At 38.2% G+C, this 15486-nt stretch overlaps 1 protein-coding gene across 1 annotated transcript; it reads left to right on the top strand.

The window, feature by feature from the left end:
* The first annotated feature begins 813 nt into the window (after positions 1-813).
* LOC149941306 (uncharacterized) lies at positions 814-3638 on the top strand. Its single transcript, XM_090179453.1, has 3 exons — positions 814-887; positions 952-2292; positions 2360-3638. Exons 1-3 carry the CDS (start codon positions 814-816, stop codon positions 3636-3638), a joined length of 2694 nt encoding a protein of 897 aa, XP_090035579.1.
* The last annotated feature ends 11848 nt before the right edge of the window (positions 3639-15486 follow it).

Genomic DNA, 15486 nt, shown 5'->3' with positions numbered 1-15486 from the left:
AAGACCAAATAATTCGATCGAATAGCGCTTGGAAAAGTTCGCGAATATTCGTTTTTCCTGATCAAATAGTCGAATATTCGAAAAGGGAAGGAAAAAGTATTTGATATTTTCAAATAGTTTTCTAACTGGTTGAATAACCGCGGATCTTTTTCTAATTTGTTGAGTTTCAAGGCCATCAACGGAGAAGGTAATGGAAATTTCGAACTACTCCTTATTTCTGACACCTCTTTAGGCCACAGCGGCAACGACCATATATAAAGAGTACCTTGCAAGTCCATAGTCTGTGTATTAATACTTCTTGGCGAAAGGCAGAAGCTATTTATTTTAGCACCTATAATTGGCTAGATTATTGACGTGTTTTCTGTTTTCGAATTTTCTAGAATAACAAAGTAAAACTAAAACGAAACTGGGCGAAAGGTTAAAGGCCTTGTTTCAGATAATTTCATCCCCCAGTGTCGAAAAAGGGTTCAAACCAAGGTTCTTACAAGCGGCACGGGTTCAAACATCTTTTTGCTTTTCCCTTCGCTATCCCCGTATTGGTAGCGACGGTCACCTCGTAATTCGGACTTCGCGGTTCTGAAGGGCATTGTAACTGCTGACAATTTTGACAGCGCTAACAATTCCGGACTGTTATCCTTCCACATGGAGAGGTCGGGAGAGCGAGCTGACCCGTCGCTATCAATGGTGAGGTTTCGGGGGGGAAGTAAAAAAGATGTTTGAACCCTTTTTTGGCAAAGAGGGGTGAACCTAGGCCTTTAAAGCAACTTTGTGATTAAAAAAGTGCATTTTGTTTAACATTTTGAACTTATTTGAATGGTAAAGTCAAGAATTTACAGTAGCGTTGCTTCCACGGGGCTAGGCGGATACGTTTTCCTGGGCCCCTCAAGGTAAAGACCCCGAAAATCTATGAACGATAATAAATTTACTGTATAAATTTCATCTAAATAAAAGTAACATAATTCTACAAATTCGGGCGCGTCAACAACCTAGTATACGTAATCAATTTAGTACAGACGAAGCTCTACTTGTCAACGCCTTTATTGACCAGCTCTCCAAGGGCTCCTCAGAAGTCCTTGTGGTAGGTGATTTCAACTACAAATCTATCGACTGCAACTCGCTTCACTCCCCCAACGCAGTCGCCTCCACATTTCTCCGCACAATTCTCTCGTGTAACCTCACGCAACACGTCTTCAGTGCCACCCGTTCTACGGTCAAGTGCCAAAGTGTCCTGGACCTAGTTCTTTCCTCCCACGCAGGTTTGGTCGGAGCCGTGACGCACCGCCCAGGCCTTGGGGATCACGACTTCCTGCAATTTTCCATCCCGAGTCTCCCCTCGCCTCCGCGACCTTCTCCTCGTACATGTCTTGCTATAGAGAAGGCAGACATAGACGCTATAACTGTTGACATAAGTTCGCTGACCCTATCGGCTCACTCCAGTATGGCCGACATGTGGGACGCGTTTCGGACCAGACTATCTTCGGCTATCTCTCGCCACACGCCAACCCGAACCATCTCATCTCGTTTCGGCGTCCCTTGGGTCACCCCCGCTATAAAACGGCTGATCCGAAAAACACAGCGCCGCTATCGGCGCAATAAACTTTACCCAAACGCGGCTAATGCCGCTGAGTTCCGGTGCCATCGAGCTGCCGTTAAATTTTCCCTCCGCTCCGGCCGCACGAGCTACCTCGAATCCGCTGCTGCCAATTTCGAGGACAACAAGCGCTCGTTTTACCGAGCGATCAGCAGCAAGTCCAAACAATCTCAAGTTCCCGACCTCCGTCTGGGGACGCGCGTATTCTCCTGCCCTGGGGACAAGGCTCAGCTGTTAGCGGATACTTTCCGTCGTGCGTACACAGACCCAGTCCTCTGTGACGTACCTCTACTCCCACTGGTCTGCCCTCCTATGGCTGACATTGTCGTCAACGCCCAAGGAATACATACTCTTCTAAAGCACATCAACCCACATAAAGCACCTGGGCCAGACGGTATTCACCCGGCTATCCTCAAGCGATGCGCTTCTGTATTGGCTGTACCTGTCGCGGTGCTTATTGAGTGCTCCCTGACTACGGCTACTCTTCCGCAAGGGAAGCGCGCTAATGTGACACCAGTCCCAAAAGGTGGCCGGCCTGACGACCCGGAGGAATATCGCCAAATCTCGCTGCTGGCGCAGCTACTAAAGGTGACCGAGCACGTAGTTGCCTCCAATGTCACGGCGCACCTCGAGAGGCACCATGCTCTCACTCCCGCGCAGCACGGTTTCCGTTGCGGCTATAGCACGGAAACTCCTCGCAAGTGTCGACTCATGGTCCGCTGGCTTGGACTCCGCTCCCCAAGTAGACGTAATATTTCTCGACTTCAGGAAAGCTTTCGATACCGTTCCTCACCAGCTCCTCCTCGCCAAACTCCGCAGCTACAGAGTTCGCGGAGCAACTCTGTCGTGGGTTGCTGCCTATTTGGAGGATCGTGAATTTCGCGTGGTCTTGCCTGGAGCTGAATCCGATTTGTATCCTGTTACCTCTGGTGTCCCGCAGGGTTCGGTCCTCGGCCCGCTGCTGTTTACGGTCTACGTCAACGACATCGGGCACGGAGTTGTCTCACGGCTCTCAATCTATGCCGACGACGTCGCGCTATCCCGGGTCATCCTCTCCCCAAATGACCACATCACTCTCCAGGCGGACCTAACTCAAATCACTAGCTGGGGCTCCCGGTGGAAACTCCAGCTAAACGCCAAAAAATGCAAGGTTCTTAGCCTGCACCGGCCAGGCATTACGCCAATTTGTCACGCCTACCAGGTCGACGGTGTTGGTCTCGACCACGTCTCAAACTTCAAATACCTGGGCGTCACTATCTCTTCCACGCTCTCCTGGGACGCCCATGTCTCGAACATCGTCTCCCAGGCCCATCGCGCGCTCGGCTTCCTTCGACGCCACCTCTATGGGTGCTCTTTCCCCACCAAGTCCTCTGCCGTCAAATCCTATGTACTGCCAATACTAGAATACTGCTCCTCAGTGTGGTCTCCGTCCACGGCCGCCGGTTCGCACAAACTGGAAATGGTCCAAAGAAAGGCCGTTCGGTTCGCGACCTCTGTGGGCTACTCCTGGGACGTTAGTATAACCCGGGTTCTCCAGAATGTCCGCTGGCCAACTCTAACGTCGCGTCGGATGGTCAAGCGTCTCACGGCAATAAACTCGGTGATCCATAAGTCGGGTGGGGCGTACTCCGAGCTCAGCTCAGGTCTCGCCTTGGAAGCGTCCCCCGCGAGGATCTCGTTCTGGTGGCTCTTATGTCCTCCCTTTCATGAGGACGTCAGTCCGGAGAAACTCATTTGTGCCATCTTCAGTAAAGGACTGGAACTCGCTACCAGATCACTTAAAGTGTATCCCGCTTCGGCCAAAATTCTCCAAAGAACTAAAACTGTATTTAGGCTTAGATTACTAACCTATTGCTGTTACTATTATCCTGTATTTTCTTTCTGTAAATACTCTGGCGTGATGGGCTTCGCCTTTTGCCAGCCCAATAAACTTTTAGAACTTATTACGGAGAATACTCAGCCCTCGGATTTTAGGTTTAAAAATGTTTGGATGAGGGCTCCTTCAACACCTCAAAATCCAATGTGTCTTGAAAAAGACTGTTTGTAATAGCTTACTAGTCTTGAAAAAGACTGTTTGTAATAGCTTACTAGTCTTGAAAAAGACTGTTTGTAATAGCTTACTAGTCTTGAAAAAGACTGCTTGTAATAGCTTAGTAGTCTTGAAAAAGGAAATCCGCGACTTTTGACGGGTTGCGTTATCCTTTTGTGGGGTGCTGTGTTTGTTGCTCCTCGGTGTAACACAGTAGTGTGTTGTAGCTTCTCACTGACACCACGGCAAACAGGTGTCAGGTGCACCTTTCTGCCTAGCATGTAGTATTTCAGTGGATTCAAAAGATCAAGTTTTTAGGGGAAAATCTGGAATCGCGGTCAGTAGCGGCGCTAAGGGTGGGCTGAAGTGGGCTTTAGCCCCCCTGCATTTCTGAGAGGGGCCACATATTTATATTAAAAGGGCCATATATTCATAATTAAGAGGCCACATATTTTAATTTATGAATTTTCATTATCTCTAGAAATTTGTTTTATTGCCAAGAAACCTTTTTTCTGGAAAAAATCTTTCCAAATCAATTTGTTTACTCAAAAAGGTAGTAGACCATAAACATATGGATTCGGGAGGAAGGCAGCGGAAATTGAGATAAAGTTGAAAAGAAAGGGCTTATGGGAATTTAGGGAAATATCCCAGGCATGCACGTGTCCCCTCCAGGTCAGATACAAGGACAGTAGGGGGTCCACAAAACGCGACGAGAGCCGCAACAATAAAACAACCTTGCTCTTCTCGCTTCCTGGAAAATTTTGGGTTTTTTCGATTTCACCACTTTTCCGAAATATGGTCAATCCAAGGTTCACGCTAAGGGCCACAAAATTCTTAGGGGCCACAAAATAATTAGCCCACCTGTGAAAAAACCTTAGCGCCGCTACTGATCGCGGTCATTCTTTCTAACACTCTTGAAATTGGCAAAGAAACCTGCTTTCTAAATAAGCATTTTTAGAAAGCCCAAATGTAAAAATCTTACGAACTGAAAGTTTATTTCGATTTTGGAGGCCCAATCATAGCCACCTTTTTAAAAATTTGGAGGCCCCCAAGTAGGCCTACACTTTTTCAACGTAGGCACGTGCCTACTTGTGCCTATTGCTGGCGGGGATCCTGGTTGAGGCCCCTTTATCAAATTCCACCCTGGTCCTCAATTAATATAGTAACGCTACTGAACATTTAATAAATAAAATAAAAATTATACTTTTGGTTTAGTATTTTGCTATTTGCTAGTAAAACGTCCTGTGATTTCAATAACTTTTTTAATTTATTTTTGACAAATATGCAAACTATTTTGGTATTTGAAAAACAAATACGTGAATTATTTGATATTCGAATACTATTTGGTATTTGATCAGTTAACTGGCTTGGATTTTTGACCTAAAAATATTATTTGACGTTTTAAATATTCGATTTGGTATTTGACTGGCCTCGAAAAAAATATTTGATATTCGATTCGATCCCCAAAAAATGGTGTTTGCACACCTCTAGAGAAAGGTGAAAGATAACGTTTAAAAAAATGTAATATTGACCATTTTATCACCAAATTGATTTTAGTAAATTAGTTTTATCAAATTTGATAAAATGGAAATATTTTGATCAAAATTGATAAAATGGAAATAATTTGATCAAAATTGATAAAATATAAATAATTTTATCAAAATTGATAAAATGGAAATAATTTGATCAAAATTGATAAAATGGAAATAATTTGATCAAAATTAATAAAATTAGTTAATTAACGTCTTAAGTAAAGGTGAAAATTTTAATGATATTCTGTAATCATGATAATTAGTACGGTGGATCTAACCCTATTCATTAAAACTATATATTAAAAACAAACCGACACTTGGTATTACATACCTGATGATGATACCGAGCAGCGAAACTAGTCGTGTAAAATATTTTGAATAAAATATTTAAAAATATTTATTACTTTTATTAAATGTTGTTAGATCTATTCACGTTTTCTCTTTTCATAGAATTTAATTACATTTCGCAAACATTGTAAGTATTATTAACAAATTTACCCAATTTTCGTTGAATTTAATCAAGATTAACCAATTACAGTTTAATTTAAAAACAGTTACCCAATTTAATCTAAATATTATTACATTTACCCAGTGTAATCTAAATATATTGTACAAGTTTTGATCGAATTGACCAAATTTAATTTAAAATGATCTACGGGTCCCAATCAATCCGTCAAGGCCCTTAACCGCATTTTGTCGCCCTCCTTTGCCGGTTTACATTTACGTCACTATTCGAACACAGCCCTCAACTGCCTTGATAGTATAACTCATAAAAACCCGTACATGTACACCTATTTAAACCCATTGTATCTCTTTGAAAAAAAACCAGTGTACCCTATAGAAAACCCAGTAACAATCAAAACGACTCTATCCTGATTTGGCGCAGAGCGAGATATAGGTAAAATCCCGTGTTTCGGTCTTGCGGTCACGAGTTATTGGTCCTGTGGTCAAAAACTTCGAAGGTAAGCAAACTCAAGACACCTTTAAAACCTGACGGCCTAAAACTACGAAGGTTGGCATACTCAAGACACCTTAAAAACCTGACGGCCAAAACTACGAAGGTTGGATAACTCAAGCACCTTTAAAACCTGACGGGAGGCGCCACATGGCCGCGTGTTAAATTTCGGGCGAATCGGACAACTATCTTAGAAAGAACAACAAACCAATATACAAACATCAGATTTTATAGTTTTGTTAAATTATATCGGTTAGGCAATTAATCAAGTTTGAATGAATTTTAGTAATTTTGATCAATTTTGATCAAATTAACTCCTTTTTATCAATTTTGATCAAATTAATTCCTTTTTATCAATTTTGATCAAATTAATTCCTTTTTATCAATTTTTATCAAATTAATTCCTTTTTTTATCAATTTTGATAAAACTAATTTATTTTATTTATTATTTAAATTTTTTTAAACGTTATCTTTCGCCTTTCTCCATTTTTATTCATTAACTCTATTCGAATTTGATACATTTTGATCGAATTGACCAAATTATATTTAATATTTGTTAAATTATATCAGTTTTATAAATGTATGCCCGATTTTTGGCTATTAATCAATTTCAATAAATTTGGTAAATTTTAATCAAATTATTACAATTTTATCAATTTTGATAAAACTAATTTATTAGAATCAATTTGGTGATAAAATGGTCAATATTACATTTTTTAAAGGCCTAGTTTCAGATAATTTCATCCCCCAGTGTCGAAAAAGGGTTCAAACATCTTTTTGCTTTTCCCTTCGCTATCCCCGTATATAGCGACGGTCACCTCGTAATTCGGACTTCGCGGTTCTCAAGGGCATTGTCACTGCTGACAATTTTGACAGCGCTAACAATTCCGGACTTAATCCTTCCACATGGAGCGGTCGGGAGAGCGAGCTGACCCGTCGCTATCAATGGTGGGGTTTCGAGGGGGAAGTAAAAAGGATGTTTGAACCCTTTTTTGGCAAAGAGAGGGGAACCTTGGCCTTTAAACGTTATCTTTCGCCTTTCTCCAGTTTATCGATTCTGATCAATTTTTAATCACATTGATCAAATTGATAAATTTGTATCCAAAATTTGATAAAATATATCGGTTTTATCAAGTTATACCCGATTTTAGGCAATTAATCAAGTTTAATAAAATTTTACGAATTTTGATCAATTTTAATTAACATTATTAATTTTGATAAACTATAATTAAAATTTTTTAATTTAGATCAAATTCAAACAACTTAATTCCATTTTATTAATTTTGATAAAATGCATTTATTATCGTCGATTTGTCGATTAGTTGGCAAATACAACTTTTTTTATCTTTATATTTCGCTTTTCTCCATTTTTACCGATTCTGATAAATTTTTACATATTTTGACCAAATTGACCAAAATTCATCAAAATATCATGATATTAATTTAATTTGTCAATTTTGATCTATTTTTTTTTTGGTTTTGAAATTTTCAATTTTTTTTAAATTTTTTTAGAAGTGCTCAGATTCCCATACTGTGTTGTCAAAAACATTTTCGGTTGCCATGGCAAAACTAATGCCCATTGCAACTTTTCCCTTGGTGAAATTTCATGTTACCATAAGTTCTATATACCCACCTAGTTTTAACAAAATCGGTGATTATCACATCGGGTAGTCTCCTCGTAAAATCTAGTAAATTTATGCAAGAAAAACAAGAAACTGAAATAACCGAAGTACGCACGTATCGGTTTTAAATAAATATATTTTAGTTTCCCCAAACGTTGGTCTTTTTTACTTTTTCGGCGTTGTTAAAAAATATCTAGTACATTTGGGGGATAGATACTAACACAAATTTCCGATTTGTCCTTTTTTCGGTTGAATTTCTAACCTCCGCCTTTACATACATTTGGAAAATACAATCTTTTGCGTTATATTTCAAAGTGATAATTAATTAACATAGATTAGATTTAAAATCAGTTGTAATAATTTATTTTACCTATTATACTTAACAAAATTAAGTTTGGCGAGTCCCGGGTAAGTATAGGTAAAATACGCGAAAATTTTTACTGCATCCATAGGTGGTTTTTACTAACTTCAACTATCATTATTTGGCCCATGCTTCAACCTAGGTGCAACAAACACAGCACCCCACAGAAGGAGAACGCAACCCGTCAAAAGTCGTACATTATATTGTGTACATTATTCATTGGTTAGACGCTTTAGCGCCTGCTGCCATTGGAAAGGGAATATTCGGAAATTGTATTCCCCCCTTTCCGTAAAACGCTCAGCGTAAAGGCTCGTCCAATGAAATTTGTACACAACACTGCGTTAGCGTGTTTAAAGGCTAGCTGCATTATCCTTGTGTCTGTTGCTCCTAGCTTTAACACTGTAAGAATAGAACAGGTAATGCCAATATTACCACGTTGGCGTACATAAACGCGCGATTTGGTGATATTTTATGTGCATAATACTAAAAATACCCTATAATGAAGCTTTAAATATATATTGATCACTTTGAAATTTACGCAATAGACATTTCTAAAATAGATTAATATAATAGGGCGTATAGGAACCTTCAGTAATTCAACATAAAAAAGGCGAAATTCGAGATTCCCGCCGTCGATTTACCGGAAATTGGTGCTAATATCCTTACGCTATATGTATACTACACTGTAAAAAATAAAGGCATTGTTAAGGTACCTAAAAAGACCCCATGGTATTTAATAGTACCTTGAAAGGTACTCCTTCGTTTTATTATCCGCGCAGGTATTAAGTGATACCGGAAAGGTATTTACAACTATATTGTGGTATTGAATAGTACCTTGAAAGGTACTCTTGCGTTGTTTAATCGGCACAGGTATTAAGAGATACGGGAAAGGTATTTCTTACCATTAAAGGTATTTACGGAAAACGTTTTGGGTTTGAACTCTTGATGTTGTACATTTATGGCATTTAACGAATCATTTTTGAGTTTTATCGCCTGAGGTGGTACGAAACCCTCAATTTAATAAATATATAAATTGTTTTGGTAACCAAAAGTTTCTTTCACAATAATTAGTCGTAACTCAGTGTTGCACATAATTTTTCTTATCTATCAATTTTGTATATTTACTAAGAGATGGCGACAGTGGTACTATCTTATCATTTTTTTAACATCTGTATTTCAGATGGCAGCACCATTTCGCTTTGTTTTCTAGGTGAAAATATTTCGTCTTTTTTAAATTAAATGCAACAATAGGCGAAACCAAAGGCGAAACTATAAAGTCTAGGGGGGGCTGAAAAGATGGTAGTCACGTGACTTTTTGTGGAGAACTGAAGCGCTATTCATTTTATTTTGCTAATGGCGGTTTAAATTTTGAGTAATAAAATCTAAATTATCTAATTTAAAGTATTATTATTATTATTTAAACCATCTTAATAGAAAGGTTAAAATTAATTTGCTGTCTGCAGTATCTGAAAGGAATATTTTTTTATTTTCCGTCGCACGGCCAACTATGAACAGGAGTTACCGAATGCATGTTGGCTCACTTGGCTGTGATATGGTTGTCACGTGATTTCGTTTTCCCATTTTAACAAGTTGGTTATGACCAAATTTACTTTATAGTTTCGCCTATTCGGGGGTCTGAAATAAATATATAATTTTAAATTATTTACTTCATATCATACTGTTTGAAATATATCATTAGTTATATTTCAAAGCTAATTAATATAATTCATGTTGAAAATATTTTCGTATCCAAAATTCTTTGTTACCACAATGAATTCTTGGTATAATCTAACACCCATTAAAATTATAAGTACAAATGGGAACCATTCTTGGTATAAAATAACACCCGTTTAGGTACTATTAAGAACCTTCACAAAATTATAAGTACAAATGGGAACCATTCTTGGTATAATATAACACCCTTTTAGGTACTATTAAGAACGTTCACAAAATTATAAGTACAAATGGGAACCATTCTTGGCATAATCAAACACCCATTTAGGTTCTATTTAGTACCTACACAAAATTATAAGTAGCAATGGGAACCATTCTTGGTATAATCAAATACCCATTTAAGTATGGTACAGTACCTTTAGGATTAAGGAGGTTTTAATAAATACCTTCATCAAGACATACCTTATAGCACCTCCTTAAAGAGGCATTATTTGATACCTTTAAAGGTTCGTCTGGGGATGCAACATAAAATACCTTAGTCGGTACCAAAATGCACCTTATTTTTTAACAGTGTAGAGAGGTTAAGCCAGGCTGCATTTCTCTATGGAAAAAGTTAGCAGGCCATACGAACTTTGGCTCAAATTATCGTTCCAAATACCAAAACCCAGTTACATATGCTATATTAATCCAAGATTTCACGACCATATATAAAGACAAAAAACATTTGATTTATATTTTAAAAGGAAAGGTTTCATAGGAAATTAACTAACCACTCTATATTCTCCGAAATTAATTTTCGTCCACAAAAATATCATAATGTTTATTTTCTTCAGCTTCAAGTAAACTTATTAGAATATTAGCTACCATTTTTATTTGTAATTTGACCGAGTGAGAATGCTCGGAGGCATTCTCACTCTTCTCACGAGGTCTCGTGAGAAGAGATGACGTCACCTCCCGTGAGAAGGACCGTCAAAATTTTGAGAAGTGATAATTCTCACTATCAAGGGAAGAATTCTTAACATTTTGACGCAGCCCAGGGTAACCAACGCTGAGCGCTATAATGACATAGTCTGACGTAAACTTACGTCAAGTCGACTCGCGTGACGAGATGACGTCGAAGACTCAATGTGTTTGGTGTAAATTCTAACGAAGGAATTCCGAATGTGGTTACTTGCCGCATTTTTAAAAGAAGTAAACGTGAAAAAATTTTAATTGGCTTTTAGCTAAAATCAAATGATCTATTTTACAACGAATTATCGAAAAAAAGGTTATATATATATAGCACGTGCTTAAAATTCTAGTATGCCTCAAAAATTTCTTCGTAACTATCGTAAAGTCCTATAATTATAGGATGTCTGGCAACGCTGGCCAGATATTGTAGAAGCCTAGGCCTTCCCGCTACGTAAGTCACGGTTAGTGGTCGCTTTGGTTTAGTACCTAAATTGCTTGATAGATGTCGTTGTCGCTGCTGCTACGACAGGACCTGGTAGGCCGTAGGGATATTTTATGTAATCGTTTTGGTGTAGTACCGTAAAGCATCCAACGGGATTTATTTTGAGCCGTCTTACGTACTATAATAATAGTGGCGCAGTTGATAATTTCGTGTTAATAGACAGGCTAAGCCACCCTCGAAAACATGAATGGGAACTTGTAGCTGAATGTAGTTTGTACACAATTGAGCTACATTTACATTCCTGCACATTTTCGATTATTAGAATTTCAGGAATCGACGTGAGTCACGTTACATGGAGATCTGGAATTTTTTTAACGGGAGCGGAAAAAACGTCACGAGGGGGAGCTTATAAAGTCACGAGGGGGGGGGGGGTTAAAACTGGCCTTTTTCGCGCCTTAGATGCCAGCTGGGGAATTGAATTAGTGGCTTTGCCGTCATCACTATCGAAAAAAAAGAGCCAGTGTCGAACCATTCTTCGTAATACCACTGAACGGCTCCTTCCTTTTTCTCCATGCCAACTTTCAGCTTTTTCGAGATAATTTCGAGGACCGTTTTGAAAGCGTTTATTCCCATTCGACCGAAAGAATTTTAAAATGTAGCCCAATTGGCGGGGTGATTTGGTATTTTATTTATAAGGTATGTACTATCGAAGATCCATGTTTAGGTTAGGTTAGGTTAGGTTAGAGTTGGTTAAGTTTACTATTTCAGTTTTGGTTTAGTTACTTTTCTTGACTAGGTGAAGATAAAAATATAATTCATGCTCATTCCAAAAGCCAATTTATATAGCAGCGTTCGGTCGAATGGGACACATAAAAGCGTTCGGTCGAATGGGACACATAAAAACCGCACGTTTCGGCGGAATTCGGTCGAATGGGACACCTCAAAAACCGCCTTCGGTCGAATGGGATTTCGGTCGAATGGGACTAAAGCTTTTGAAAGTGTTCCAATGTGCTCAATTTTTGACGTGGTCATTTTTAAAGCTAGGGAGTAGGGATAAATTCCATTAAACTCGAAAATATTGCTCTAGAATCTTCGAAGCATTTTCCATTTCTTTCTTGATCGTGGTGAGATCTTTGACCAGCGTTGCCAGACGTACGATAATTATCGCACAGTGCGATAATTTCATCAAAATTTTTAGGGCGTACTATATTTTTCATGGCGTACGATATCGTACCATTATTTCGATAATTCTGCCTCAACGTACTATAATGTACGATAATCTTTAGATTTTTTTAAAAACCTACGAACGATTTATATTTTATTATTAATTTATATAACTTTTCTACTTAAAATGAATGATATACATTTTCTGTACGCGTAGTCCAGAGTGTGAGTTTATTACTCCTAGCTATTACCGCATTTTTTAAAACATTTTTAAACATATTAAGTTCAGTTAATAATGATAATAGACATTTTGTTTATTTCCCTGAAATAAAACTCCTGTAGTGCTTTAAAAAATCATCTAAATTCAACGCATTGATGTATGAATTAAAATTTATCGCCAAAAAGAAATGTACGATAATTTTCCAGGAAAATCGATAATTTTTTGGCCTAGATACGATAATTTCAGATTTTCGATCTGGCAACGCTGTTCGGCAGTATAGATTCAGAGTGAAGTTGAGGTTATACACAGTATAGGGCGGTTGTAAAGGGCTGCCAGACCGACCCCGACAAAGACTCTAGTCATAGGTAGCATAGCGTTTTGTCTACTTAGAGAGAATGATCCACTTATGCTATTACCGTTAACCTCTACAAGGTTTTGTGAAAAGGGTAAACCGAAGAACACGTGGGAAAACCCCTTTAACCGTTAGGGAGTGAACTTGCAAATTTCCGCGGAAGGATCGAGTGATTCTCTTTTCGGTGGGCTAGTCGCAAGTCAAAATTGTTTAAGTTTTCATGATGGACTTTTCTATCTTTTCGCGTGTTTTGACATTCTTTGCATTGCAGTCCATAGGTGGTTCCATAAGTATGCCTCTGTATAATATTTCCATTGAAAAAAATTCAATGAGACCTTGTTTCACGCGGAACATACATTGATCGGACCCAAAAATGCAAAAATTCTTATGATCCTTGCGCTATTGAAAAGGTTACCATGGAAATGAAATCATGTGATCGCGAGGCACGAGCTAAACTTGACATGGGCAAGGCCAGAAACGGGCGAGGAATTATCACTAACTTCCGTTTCCCATCACTAAAGTTGATGACGCGTATTTCGTCACGGAGTTGTAAGTGACGTAATTTACGTCATATCCCGTTAACAAGGTTTCATTATCGAAAATACTTTTATGGCATACTTATGAGTGATTTTGTTACATATGGTGGTTCTTATTACTTTAGGTCTAAAATGAGTCTTCAGGTGTTGGTCGCTTGAAGACTGTAAATTGCCCTGGTCAGGAATTTGTCGCGCGTCTGGCCAGGCGCACCGTTCCTCGTCTGGCAATGGTGCTCGTCGTGTTTCACTCGCTTTCTCAAATTTCTTTGTTTTACAATTAACCAGACTGATGATTGCCAAGTCATTTTTTTATTTTCATTTTGTATCTATGTTTAACCAAGAATGTATTTATTTATTCTCAGGGAGAATGAATATGTTGAGACGATCGACGGACACGTTGAGCCCCTACCCCCTTCACGCTAGAGGGGGGGAGAAAAAGGAGGCGGTCTTATTTTTTTGCGTCCTCGCCGCAGCGTTAATCGCGTCGAAAAACGTAATTTTTAATAACCCATGAGATTGCAGGACGAATTGGATTTATTTTAAACGGAGGAGCATACCGGGGGGCACAACGGGTGGAATTAGAGAAACGCTAAAAATAATCTCAACATATTCATTATCCCTGAGAATAAATAAATACATTCTTGGTATTTATTTTGTATATTATTGTGTATTAGTGTTACGTTTTGTGAGACGGTTGGTGCGTTGGATGTTACAAACCGCCACAGACTACGCGAACAACTATGGAATTCTGCGCGTAAATCTTCGAGACGCGCTACAATGTCTGTTATTTCGAGTGTCGTAAGAAACTAAACAGTGTTAATCCCAATATAATTGATCTCAGTCTTAAGTGTCGTTTAGATAATTTGTTGTAATTAGTTTCAAGTTATTGCTAAGTTAATATAATGTTAAGTATGTCTTTAAATGTTTGTAGTTTGTAAGTTAGTCAGGGTTGTTAAGGGGTGCACCATAGAGTAGGTTTCTTAATTGTACATTTAAATGTTAACGAATGTTAAAATTAAAAATTCATTTGGCAAAATTCAAATCCATATTAATACATCGTACCTCTAGACGTCTTTCAATATTTAGTTCAATTATTTCATTCATAGCAGGCCCCAATTATTTTAATTATCTTCAATCAAAACTTGTTTGGAATTATGTTGCTTCGTAGCTGACCTGAGAGCAAGAAACCAGCTACTCTCTCTCAGAGCCCCACCCAAAAAAAATTATAAATATTATTTAAGATACGTAGTCGATGCGCATTAACTTTCGGAGTACTTCGAGAGCAGTCTGGGCAGCACTAAAGAAACAGGCCATCATACAGCGTATTCCACTTAACTGCTCCAGATTCGATCCGACGTCAAAGACAGCGTTGCCAGATAGCCAAAATTAAATTATAGACCCAAGGACTTAAAATTATAGAATTCCAGTCCGAATTATAGGACACATTGTATTTGGCGGTAATTTCAATTTTTATGAAATTTTAAATGAAAAAAAACTGAAATATATAAAATAATAAAAACACATTTATTCATTTTTATCATAATTTTAGTATTTTTCAGTCTGATATTATATTGAATTTCTCAAACCTGACTAAGAAATTTTGTAATTATAGGATTTATAGGTCATCAATATCGAAAAATCGAAAAAAATGCCCTATATAGTATACTGTTCAAATTATATGGCACCGAAAGTTTTGTGACAAAATAATAGATTTTTCCTTATAATTATAGGGCGTCTGGCAACGCTGGACCTAATTTGTTTTTAACGTTTTTTATAGTATTGATATCTGTACATAGATGGCGCTGCTGTTTAACATACGTCACAGACTTACTTCCCCTTCCTACCCCCTTTCCGAAATCCTCTAGTAGTGAGGGAAAGAGAACAACTTAGGCGAAATATTTTTATCGGCCTATTAGACGTAAGCTTAAGATATTCGCGAACTTTGTCCATGGGGATTTTCAACCAGACACCGCTAAAGCTCAATTATTTTGGTTTTTCAAGTGCTTTTTGAAAACTAGTCTTACGCTTATTGGTACAATGCACTTAAAAGTGTGTCG

The sequence above is a fragment of the Leiobunum rupestre genome, chromosome 6 (genome assembly GCF_980474605.1).
Source record: "Leiobunum rupestre chromosome 6, qqLeiRupe1.1.hap1, whole genome shotgun sequence".
Taxonomy (NCBI): Eukaryota; Metazoa; Arthropoda; class Arachnida; order Opiliones; family Sclerosomatidae; genus Leiobunum; species Leiobunum rupestre.
The sequence above is the reverse complement of the archived record's forward strand: the minus strand, read 5'-3'. Positions and strand labels throughout refer to the sequence as shown.